We start from the raw sequence: 13124 nt of genomic DNA, 5'->3' as shown, positions 1-13124 counted from the left end.
TTTTAATGTTTTTAATATATACACTATGAAATCGTAATCATTCTTATCAATCAGTACTTTAAAAAACACTGGGATTTAACAAATGACAGACCCGAAATGAAAATAGAGCATGCATAGTCACAATTCCTCTGATAACAATTGGAGCAAATCTTCTTTTCAGCACAGAGAACTTACATGGATATTTCAGTAAAAAAACCAACTTCTATTACGAAACTTGTAAAAAGTCAACATTGCTAATATGACAAATATTATGGATGAGGAAGGAAACAACTTTCAGTTAAGTCCAGCCTCACCCACCTGGTGTGAAAAATGAAAAGGTCCATTGCAAAATCTTTACAGTTTTTCTCTTTGCCCATGTCTTGAATGTAGCAAGATCTTAAATATCGACTGTTGTACTACCATTACATTGTTAAGAGGACATAAGTCTCCAGGTTATCAATATAAAGCATCAACCACGTTGAGTCTAACATGTTTCCAGTTAGACCACATTTGAGGTGAACATTTCATTCTGACCTCCAATACATTTTTAAGTCCCATGACAGACATTGCATCTCTGCAACACTTTCACCAAGGCACCTTTCACATCCTTGTTCCTGAGACTGTAAATCATGGGGTTGAACATGGGTGTGACAATGCTATAGAACAAGGAGACCATTTTATCCTGGTCTGGTGAATGGCTTGAGCCAGGTCTCATGTACATGAACATAGCACTTCCGTAAAACAATGCCACCACAGTCATGTGGGAGACACACGTAGAGAAAGCTTTACGCCGGCCTTGTGTGGAGTGAATCTTCAAGATCGTTATTAGAATGTGGACATATGTGATCAGTATAAAGGAGAAGGGACACAAAAGAATGAGGACAGCAATGACAAATACAATCATTTCATTGAGATGGGTGTCAGCACACACAAGTTTTAGCAGAACCAGGATGTCACAATAAAAGTGGTTAATGACATTTGGACCACAATAAGGCATTTGGAGAGTATTGACTACATGCACCATTGCAAGGAAGAAGCCAAAGAGCCAGGCTGCTAAAGCCAACTTGATGCAGACTTTCTGGTTCATAATGAGGGTGTAGCGCAGAGGGTAACATATGGCCACAAAGCGATCATAGGCCATGACTGCAAGGAGAACACACTCAGTAATGGCCAGGCCAAAGAAAAAGTAGATCTGAGCACCACAACCAGCAAATGAAATGGTCTTCTTTGGGATCCATAGGTTGGTTAATAATTGAGGAATGATACTAGTTATGTACCAGATGTCTACAAAGGAGAGGTTACTTAAGAAGAAGTACATGGGGGTGTGGAGTTGAGAATCCAGCCAAATGAGCATCAGGATGACCACATTGCCCATTAATGTGATGCCGTAGACAATCACAAACATCCCAAAGAGAACAAAGCGTGTCTTTGGTCCACTGGTAAGACCCAAGAGGAAAAATTCTGTCACTGTTGTTTGATTTGCCATCTCTTCCTCCACTGCAGTGGAAGAAACAGCTTCCCCTGTAAAATAGAATGTTATCAAGTATATTAATCAATGAGAGATCCTATTAGAATTTACTGCATTTGTTCACCTATATTAAAGTCAAAGAAGTAACATTTATTCAACAACTCTGGTTTTCTTCATTCCTGCAAACATTCCTGGAATAATTCCTACCCAGCAGTATATTGTTACAAAATTTCAGGGTTTTCAGTTTTTGTCATTCTGTTTATTTATGTATTAAATTCATAAATTGTTTCCTTCATCACAATGAGCTCAGAGTGATATTGTGCAAGAATGTAATTCATATTACTAATAAAAATAAGGCATAAAATGAGGGCATAAGGCATAAAGTTTTAAAAGGAGACAAAGTGGGGCCAAAATAAAATGCATATGTAACAAAGTGATTATACAAATATCCAAATTATTATTAGCCAAAATTAACAAGATCCTTAAAGGCAACTTGTAAGGGCCATGTGAATACATACAGCTGAAAGTATCACAGATAAACTGTGAAGTTCCTTCCAAGCAAGTATGATCAGAAAGTGGAGAGACATTGTGGCCATTCCCACAATAGCAATTTTTGCCATTTTCGAGAATCATCCAACTATTGTGCCAATCTAAAAGTAATCAGGACTGGCCCTACATCACCCCACAGTGATGTTGGGGTGATGAAGTGCTTTAATTTCCTAATGAGGAAGCAGCCTAAACTAATTTAATAATAAATTAGAATAACAATATAACTAATATTGCAATATTTTAATGCAAATGTAGTATTTTATATATTGTAAATAATATAAATAATAATAAATAAGAGAGGATATCTTATCAGGTATGACAAATTTTCAGTTGAAAGCTAGCAGAAATTTAGGATTCAATCTTGGCTTCAGGAGAATGCAATTCCTATACAACATCAAAGATAGCATTTCTTATTTTTGTGCTCGTCAAATGTGGTAGGAGCACAATTTGCAGAATTCTTAGTCAAAGTTCTCAATACATCAGCACTGGAAAGCAACTTTGCTTTTCTTTTTTTTTTTTTTTTATTGCAAAAGTTTTACAATTACATTTTCACCCCTTTTTTTTTTTTTTCACCCCCCCACCTCCCTCCCCAAACTTCCCGTCCTCCCTAACCCTCCCTAACCCTCCCCCCCCCGGACTTCCCTATTATATACTCATAACTAATAACACTGATATATATACCTGAACCCATCCCTCCCCCTACATAATTTTCCCTCTTTGTCTCTTTATATTAAAATATTTCTAATACATTGTTTTCAAATAAAAGCTATTTGATACTTTCTAATTTGATATTTGTTCTGAACATATTCTATCCACCTTTTCCATTCCCATTCATAAGTCTCTTGTGAACAATCTTTTAAATATGCTGAAATCTTCGCCATCTCTGCAAAACTGGCCATCTTCGAAGTCCATTCCTCGATAGTAGGCAAAGCTTCATTCTTCCAATATTTACCTATCAACAATCTTGCTGCTGTTATCATATACAATATTAATTTTGTTTCATCCCGTGTAAAACCCTTAACTATGCCCAATAAAAACAATTGTGGAGAAAATTGAATTTTTTTCTTCAAAACATTCTGCATGACCCACCATATTTTTATCCAAAAAGCCTTAACTTTCCTACAGGTCCACCAAACATGATAATACGTAGCATCCAAACATTCACATCTCCAACATTTTGGCTGAACATTAGGGTACATACATGACAACTTTTTAGGATCTAGATGCCATCTATAAAACATTTTATAAAAATTTTCCCTCAAATTCTGCGACTGTGTAAATTTAACATTCTGAACCCAAATTTTTTCCCATGTTTCCAACATCACTGGTTCTTCAAAATTTTGTGCCCACTTAATCATACAATCTTTAACTAATTCCGTTTCTGAATCCCTTTCTAGCAAAACATTGTAAAGCCTTTTAATATGCATTGGACCTTTCTCTCTTATATGTCTAACCAATTCTTCCTCATGCAACATAATACCAGTTTTTTGGTCCTCTTTCCATCTCAATTGTAATTGATTATATTGTAACCAGGTTAAATTAATCCCTTCGTCCAACAGTGTCTGCAATGTCTTCAACTGCCATCTGCCCGCATCTGTAAAAAGAACCTCTTTGTATAAAAACCCCCCGAGTGACATTATATTTGTATTCCACAAGGTATGACCAAGATCCAGCCATAGCGGTATTTTATAATCCCATTTGAGTCGGTGCTTCTTCCAAACTCTCATCAAAGAGTCTCTAAGTATATGACTTTTAAATACTTTATCAACTTTATCATCATAAAATAGGTAAGCATGCCATCCAAATTCAAGATCAAAACTTTCTGCATTCAATATTCCAGCCTTTTTACTTCCAAACCAATCACTTGTTAAAGTTAAAGCTGCTGCATCATAATATAACTGTAGGTTTGGAAGTTTAAGGCCTCCTCTTTCTGGAACATCTTGCATAATTTTCAATTTCACTCTCGGCTTTTTCTCGTTCCAGACAAACTTATTAAGTCCAGTTTGCCAAACTTTCAGTTGTTTATCACTTTTAAGCACCGGAATCATTTGAAACAAAAACAGAAATCTTGGCAAAATGTTCATCTTAACTGCTGCTATTCTTCCAAGTAAAGACAGTTGCAGCTTTTTCCAAGTCTCCATGTCTTTCTGAACCTCTCGCCACAACACCTCATAGTTATTTTGAAACAATTTCATATTTGATTCTGCAACCTGAACTCCAAGATATTTTACCTTAGGTACAATTTCAAAACCTGCCCTCCTTTCAAACTCATATTTACGATCTTGTGTCATATTTTTGACTATCATTTTAGTCTTTTTTGAGTTCACTCTGAAACCTGAAACTCTACCATAGTCTTGTATAATGTCGTTCATCAAGATTATTGATTCCGTTGGTTGTGATAGGGTAACCACCAGATCATCTGCAAATGCCTTTACTCTATAATCCTCTTGCCTTATCATTATGCCTTTCAAAATTTTTGAGTCCCGTATTGTATTTAGCAAGACTTCCAATGTTAAAATAAATAAAAGTGGGGACAACGGACATCCCTGTCTTGTTCCTTTTTCAATTTTAAACTCTGTCGTCAAACTTCCATTAATAATAATCTGTGCTTTTTGCTCTTGATAAATTGCTGAAATTGCCTGTGTAAACTGGTCCCCAAAGCCCATCTTTTTTAAAGTCTTTAGTAGAAAATTCCAATCCACTCTATCAAAGGCCTTCTCCGCATCCAAAAAGACCAGCACTGCAGAAATCTGTTTATTCTTATCAAGATATTCCAATAAGTCTATTACTTGCCTTACATTGTCCTTCATATATCTACCCTCAATAAATCCCGCTTGGTCCTCATGAATCACCTTTTGGATTACTGGCATCAACCTGTTGGCTAATACCTTCGCGTAAATTTTATAGTCTGTATTCAAAAGAGATATTGGTCTGTAGTTCTCTGGTTTTTTAGGACCAACTTGTTCTTTTGGTATCAAAGATATATAAGCAGTTGTCCAGGATGGGGGTATTTTACCCCCTTGTTGAATATTGCAAAATAAATCTCTAAGTTGTCCCACCATTTCAGCTTGTAAAGTTTTATAATACACTGCAGTCAAACCATCCGTGCCAGGAGCTTTGGCTGTTTTTAACTGTTTAATTGCTGCTGTTATCTCCTCCTCTGTTATAGGATAATTCATTCTTTCCTTTTGTTGATCAGTAATTTTTGTAACTCTCTTATCCTTTAAATATTTTTCTATAAGTCCATTCTGCACCTCATCTTTGGCATATAGTTTAGTGTAATAATCCACAAAAGCTTCTTTAATTAGTTTTTGTTGAAAGATTTCTTTCCCTCCAATATCAATACTATCAATAGTCCGTATACTTTGTTTTTTCCTCAATGTGTAAGCCAACCATCTGCCCGGTTTATTAGCATTGCAGAATGTATTATGCTTCGCGTATTGTAAACTTGTTGCAACTTGTTCCGCCATAAGCATTTGGAATTGATCTTTCAAAAGTTTTATAGCACTTCGTATTCTTTCATCTGTTGGGTTTTTAATAAGTAACTGTTCTTTATTCTTTATTTCCATTTCCAACTCAGATCTTTTCTTTTGTCGGAACAGTCTATGTTTAGAATTCATGTAGATAAGTACCCCTCTCATATAAGCTTTACTTGCATCCCAAACAATTTCAACTGGGGTACCTTTATTCAAATTTATTTCAAAAAATTCTTTCAAATGCTTTTTAAGTTCTATTATATTTTTTTCATATCTAAACAGGTTCTCATTTAATCTCCAAGAACGTCTCTCAACCTTATCCATCTCGATTTCTATCCATACAGGACTATGATCAGTCAAAATTCTTGGAAAAATCTTTGTTCTTTTTGTCTTAACAAGTAGATCATTTGACAACAAGATAAAATCAATCCTAGAAAAAGATCTATGTCTATCAGAAAAAAAAGTATAATCCAATTCATTTGGGTTATGTATTCTCCAAACATCTTTTAATTCCATATCTTCTTTCATATCAAAAAAGGTCTGTGGTAATCTAATTCTAGACTTTGCCAAGCTCTTTTTATCTAATTTAGAATCAATTACTCCATTCCAATCTCCCATAATTAAAATAGATCTGTAGTCCCATTGCAATATTTTAGTATGTAACATCTTGTAGAAATAATCCTGTTGTTGATTGGGAGCATAAATTCCAATCAAAAGAATTTGTCCATTTGCTGTAAACAATTCAATTGCTACAAATCTGCCATCTTGATCTACTTCTATAACTTTTGCTGTTAATTTTTTATTTACATAAATAACCACACCATTCTTTTTCTGCGAAGTTGAAGATATATAATGTGCTCCTAGTTTTGAGTTTATCAAATATTTTTGATCTTGAGTTGTAATGTGCGTTTCTTGTAAACATATTATATCATTATTAAATTGTTTCAAATATGTAAATAATTTTTTCCTTTTCTGTGCTGAATTCAACCCATTGACATTCCAAGATAAACACTTAAAGGTCATTGACCTCTTCATGGAGCGCGGAGCAATATGCTTGAAGTTGATCCACAAGCTTCGATCTCGCTCCTCCCATAGCGCCAGTCTCTTGTGCAGTGCTCTTAACTGCCTTCTTGTCTTGTCTTTCCTGTTGTTGTTGTTGCTTCTGTTTAAGTAGCTTGGATTGAGCTCTAGTTATACGTTGATCTTTAACTTCAGTCAACTGAATCAAATCCAAAATTGGAGAAGAATCCAGCGATGGCTCACTCAGAATACCTCCTTCTGCACCTTGCACGTTTTCTAAATCCTGCTTAGACTGTTCTTTCAATTGCCTCTCTTCACTCTCCTTAATCTCCAGAACTGTAGATGTACGTGGAGATGGTGTTCTTTCCATAAGAATAGTACTGTAAAAGTGTTGCGCCTTCTCCACGGTATTCAACCGATATCCTTCTCCCTTATATCTGAAAATTACCCCAGCTGGTGCGTCCCACCGGAAGGGTATCTGTAAATTTTTCAATTCCTTAACAAGAAAACCAAATTCTTTTCTAGCTTTCAGCATTTTAGGAGGTAACTCTTTAAAAATTACAAGCCGTGAGCCCCCCACTTGTATAGAGGTGTGGAAAGATTTTTGCAGGATATCATTTCTAATTTCTCTCTCAGTAAAGTATATGACCACATCTCTGGGTAATTGTCTTTGCCTGGCCACCCAAGAGTTCACTCTGTAAATTTTATCTATTTTATGAAATACCAAATCAGGATTAACTTGTAGAATCTTAGCCAGGGCTTCAGAGCAAACTTGTCTCAAGTCCTGTCTTTCCTCCTCTCGAATTCCCCGAAGCCGTATGGCAAATTCCATCGCCCGGAATTGTATCATAACAATCTCATCTTCAATTCTCTGCATTTTATTGTCAACTTCATCAATTTTATAATCATTGTCTTTCATCTTAACATTAACTTCTGATTTAAATTCTTCAACTTTAAAATCAACTTTCCCAATAAAATCTGCCAGGCCAGACGCCACTTCTGATATTTTTTTGGTCACCATAATTTGGTTCTGTTTCACCATGTCTTTAATTTCATTAATTTCCTGCAAAAATTCCTGATGTGATTTTTGAAGTTCCTGTTGTGATTCTTGAAATTTATCATCCAAAGTTTTAGAAATAAATTCTTTTAAGTCTGCCACATCAAATTCTTTTTTCTGAGTTTGTAACTGTTGAGCAGGGGAAAGTTGCGTTTGCTGTTTGTGTGTGGGGGATCCCCCCCCTAATGCCTTCCCTTCCTGCTTCTTTGAAGCCATCCTGGCTCGTGATCTAGTTTTTCTAAAGAGGGAGGTTCCTTTTCCTTTCCCTCCTGCACAAAGACTTCTAAAAAAGTCCCCCAGATTTGATCAAACAAGGGTTAAAATAAAGCAAAGTCCAATATTGAAAAGGGAAAAAATTTCCGAGTTATTTCTCTTGTAACAAGCAAGGCAGCTTAGTAGCAACTTGGAAACTTTGTAGCAAAACAAAGTAACTTCACCAATCCACACTCGCTGGCTCGTTAACTCTGAAGCTAGGCGCCATGTTTTTTCAAAGCACTTTCACTCACTCGCATTTTCTCAGATTGAAAAGTCAACAAAGTGCTAATACTTGCGTTTCCAAATTTCAGGATTCAGGTAATTTCGCTGTTTATTAAAGCTGGTGCTTTCGCTTTAAGTTTCCTGCAGCCGGCTTGTTCTGCAGAAGCAGAATCGTCCCTCGCCGCCCGGAGTCTCAGCAGGTTGGAAGGGAGCCGCGCCTGTTTCCTCCCCAGAAACAATTCCCTGGGGGGTTACAGGGGCTCGACCTGTGCCCTGCTATCTCTCCTCCAATAATCCTCAGGATTTTGAAGTTTTCGAGCCGCTTCTCGATCGCGAAGCGGCTCTACAGGCGGCGGGGCTGGCGGAGCTTCAAAGAGCGCCGCCGTCGCCGAAGACAAGGAAACCGGAAGTCCTCGCAACTTTGCTTTTCATTAGAGCCCCATGATCTATCTTTAGAAATAACATGCAAAAACAGTGAGTGATTTGGCCTCCAGAAATTTGTTAAATCAAGCATTTAATTCATAAATACTTGTTTATTAAGTATTTAACTAATTCATACTTACTTGTTTACCTACTTGCTTACTTACTTTACTTATTTAAAATATTTATTATCACTATTATCATTTTCATATTGCTGTCATCAGTATCAGAAAATGCTTCCTTTTTTGAATGACTAACAAATTATGAATCAAAGCCCTTTGTGCATCAGCTTCAAACAACATTGGACCAGCATGAATGAAATACTCCCCAATCCAATGCAGACCTAAAATAGTTCCATTGTATAAGCATTACCACCACCCCCTCACCATTTTCCTACATAAAATAAATACAACTTGAATGTACAAGTGACAACACACTAATCAAACCTAGTGCTATTCTGTTCTGTTGAATTATAAGATTTACCATCTTCACTCAGCATGGTCAGGAGAAAAATGTTGTCCAACAGATCTGGGAAATATCAGAGAGGGAAGGAAATGCTAGTTTAGTACAGTTTTAGTAATGGCTTCTCATATTGCAAATTTTCAAATTATCAACCCCAGTCAGTCTTAGATTACACTAAGCAGTTGTAAACTGCAGTTTAAAAAAATTGCTTCCTCTATAGTTTTCAGTTATGAAAAAAAATCAATAGTAGCTTTTTCTTTACTTACCCAGGTTAGTAATGATTAAAAGAAATGGATAAATTGATTCTGTTGTGGGTTATGTGCTACTGAGACCACCTGTTGCGACTATACATCTTTGATTCAACTATGTGCGGCATTTCTGACGCCAAAGGAGCCTATTACATATCTATGTATTCTGTTATCACCGTCTGTCCCACCCAATGGGGATTAAGACCAAATAATATTCAGAGGTGAGTTGAATAGTGATGGTAAAATAGGTCCAAAGAGAGCCTTGGCTGACTTTCCAAGGGACATTTTCAATCTTGGAAACCTTGTGACTTCAGGGATGTATTTCCAAAGTAAATTTTTGACAGCCTTGCATTTTAATGAGCATTTGGGGACTAAAGTTAACCTGAAGTTTATATCATAACAGAGCCAAGCATGGAGACTGCACATCAAAAGCTGCTAAATTGCATTAAAGAGATGGCAATAGATAGCTCCTCTATGTAATGCATAGCTGGCACATGAGGGAGAAATTTAGGGAGAACTTTCTGCTGAAGCTCTGGGCTGGAGCATCTTTAAATATCAGAAGCTTACCAAAAAATGTTATTTGGTCACACCCTTTTCAAAAGCCATAAACAGATGGACCCAAATTTGTGGAAGATCAGAAAAATAGTTGAAAACTAGTGACTGGTGAAAAAAAAAAATCTTCTTTCTGGAAGTGGAACTGCAAATCCTCTTAATGATGTCTACTGCTGTTGGCTCTATTCTTCCTGCCATGTTCATTTAGTGAAAAATAAATTATTACATACATCTTACTTTTGAAAATACTAATTTTGCCATAATTTTGTTATTTTTTGACAATTTTTCTTCCAAAATGATTGGATCAGAATCAGAAATATTCCAAATAATAAGTCTTCATCCTTATATTTTAAGAAAAAAAAAAACATGAGTGGATGGGTAGGCCCAGTGTAGCACATTTTTAGTGATATCTGATGAGAGATGTTTTATGCCGTCATTTTGAGATTAGCAACATCCTAGACAAATCTGAAGCAGAGTGACAGTGAGTGAGAATGAATGCTAAGGATATCCGTGACTCTCTAACTCCATCTGAGGTCAGTAAGTTGAGCAGTACTGAAGAGTTATTTCCGCTAAAAAAAAGATTCCCTAGGATGGATCAGTTGGTCACCTCTGTTCCAAATAGGAACAGATAGATTTCTCTTTCTCCCTCCCTCCCTCCCCTCCCCCTCCCCCTCCCCATCCCTTCCCCCCTCCAGGTGTGGTATTCACTTACCTTCCCTACCCGTTCACAAATGTTTGTGTGTGCGCTCGCACCACTCACATGTGCCATCTTCATGCATGGACAAGGCCTTCCACGCATGAACAGAGCCTCGAAAATGTGAAAAAATGGGACGTCATGACGTCCAAATGGGTGGGCGGGGCATCCTGCAGTCACCCTTACCAGTTCGCCCAATCCGGATAGAACTGGCTGAATACCACAACTCCCTCCCTCCCTCCCTCTCTCTTTCTCTCTCTCTCCCTCCTTACACTGTCTTAATTCTTCTCACTTCCTTATTATTTATATCTTTATTTATTTATTTTGATTTATATATGGCTCTGGGTGATGAACAGAATTTAAATAGAAACTGCAATATAACAAATTACAAACATGCCATGCTAAACATAACAATTCAAAACAAAAAGGGCATCTGAGACTAAAAAGCAATACTGTATAAAATAATATTAACACTCCAAGGATGTGAGAGAGCCATGTGGGAATTGGTTGATTTTCTGTTTCATTCTTCCGCCCTGTGCACTTGGGGACATTGGTTGTGGTGTGATATATGATTTTGGACAGAATGTGGGGCACTTTCCAGCTTCTCCTACAATTGGGTCTGTTACATTACTTGCAGAGGTGGGATTCAGCCGGTTAATTTTACATCCAGTTCAGCAAACTGGTAGTTCTGATGACTGACTGGCCCCACCCCACCCTGCCCCTTCCAGGAATCCCCATGCAGTCTGTTTTGGATCCCAGGTAAGTGCAGGGGGCACATGGAGCCCAGGGAGGTGGAAAATGGGCCCTCCTATGGAACACGAAAATGAGCCTATTTTCAGCCTGCAGAGAGGCTCCGGAGCCCGGGGAGGTGGAAAAAGCCACCTGTTTTTGCTCCCAGGGGGATGCAGGAGGCCGAGTGCTGCCTGTCACACCCCCTGAACACACCCACCATGGCCACACCCAGCCAGTCATTAGGGCAGAGAACCGGTTGTTAATTTATTTGAATCCCACCACTGATTAGTTGAATATAACTGGATTTAACATTTGGGGGGGGGCATATTTTAAATTGGTTTTGGGCGTAATCTTCATGAGTTCCAAAATAGTCTAATGAAAATTGATTGTTTTTTTTTAATCTCAAACCCATTAGAATTTCCTTGTTTAAAGATTGATTTGTTGAAGTTTTGTACATATCTAAAGTTAAGAATCTGATACTGTCAGATATAAATGCCTTATTCTCCAATGTGTAAATAGTGTACAGACAGGGTATCAGGGGTTAACTTATTCTTCACTTCTTAATGTATTCATAATTCACCACTCCCACACATAGCTCCACCCATTGTATATATAAGGAGCTACCCACACCTTTTCCTTTGCTTCTATCTGTGAATATTCAGTGAATATAGAATGCCTAATGTAAATAAAAGAATATATAGTTAAATCTTTAACTCTTGTTGATCTTATTGAGTCTGATCCTGAAAATATTGCAACAAACTGGTAGCAGAGGATGGTTAATTGACTCAATAAAAAAGCTTTAAAATGTCTAAGAAAGATAGGCCCAACACCAGGGCCTACAGCAAAGAAATGGAAATGGAACAAGAAATAATCAACGAATCCACGAATGCAATTTCGAGAGAATCCGAAGAATACACCACTGAAGACGAAGAAATAATTGATGACCAGGAGGAAATCGAAATAGAAAATAACGAACTCAGGTCAGAGATATTAAAACTATTAAAAAGCCAGAAGAATGATGAAAGCCTCATCGCGAACCTCCAAGATATGCTGAAGAACAGCGGAGCAGCGAGAGAGAAAAACATCATCAATGAAAAACCCAAAGATCCAAAAATAGTGAGTAATATGACTGCGGAAAAAATCATTACAAAGAAGAAAAACGATGATCCCGTGCAAAAATTTGAATGGCGGCCATCTTGGTTTCAACCGGCCTCCAAGATGAACGAAGCAGAGCCAATCAGCAAGCTCAATTCAAAATTTCTGGCGCGAAAAACATTATCAGACAACGAAAACGAAAAGGAAGATTCAAACACCTCAGAAGAATCAGAACCAGAAAGCGAGGAAGATCCAACAAAACACCAAATAAATTCAGCGATGAAAACGCTCTTTGCTGCATTTGGGCCAAAACTGAAAATTACTAAAAAGACACCAAAAAAGCGAACGAGCAAGCCAATGCCTCAAGACCTGCCCGCTCCCATCCTGACTACTAGAGCGCTGACGCCGGAACCCAGAGAGCCCTGCCGATACCGCCCTACGCCGCAGACCGAAGCAAGCACCAACGCTCTCAATAAAAGAAGAAGAACAGCCACCGTCACCAGAACCCCCAAAGTCGAACCAGAGACCGACTCATCTGAAGAAGAGCAGAGCGAGCAGGCCGCGGTGAGGAGAACCTTCCACGACGACGCCGAAGAAGAAATGAACAACGCGCATGCGCGAAACTACGCTGACGATCCGGGAAGACATGAACTGGAGAGAAGACCATGCAGACTCGTAGCGAGCATCCCCACGCCGTTTTGCAATTTTCTGCATTTACGAGACCACGGACTACCTCAGGTTGTAAGTAATGGACCCAATAATGTCGGAAATTTACCCAGTGACTTCCCAAAACTAAGGGTTGATGGCATTAATTTACAAGAATGGTATTAACAGCTCCAGGTTGTCTTTATGAAGGAAAACTTACTGTTTTTTATCACTAGTCCCCCAAAAAGAC

At 37.8% G+C, this 13124-nt stretch overlaps 1 protein-coding gene across 1 annotated transcript; it reads right to left on the bottom strand.

Moving 5' to 3' along the window:
• Window positions 1-304: 304 nt before the first annotated feature.
• On the bottom strand, window positions 305-1471 carry LOC117662041 (olfactory receptor 2A12-like). Its single transcript, XM_034411291.2, has one exon. It carries the CDS (start codon window positions 1463-1465, stop codon window positions 527-529), a length of 939 nt encoding a protein of 312 aa, XP_034267182.2. The 5' UTR covers window positions 1466-1471; the 3' UTR covers window positions 305-526.
• Window positions 1472-13124: the final 11653 nt, after the last annotated feature.

This window comes from Pantherophis guttatus, chromosome 2 (assembly GCF_059756535.1).
Source record: "Pantherophis guttatus breed Tessera chromosome 2, ASM5975653v1, whole genome shotgun sequence".
In the NCBI taxonomy this organism is placed as follows: Eukaryota; Metazoa; Chordata; class Lepidosauria; order Squamata; family Colubridae; genus Pantherophis; species Pantherophis guttatus.
The sequence above is the reverse complement of the archived record's forward strand: the minus strand, read 5'-3'. Positions and strand labels throughout refer to the sequence as shown.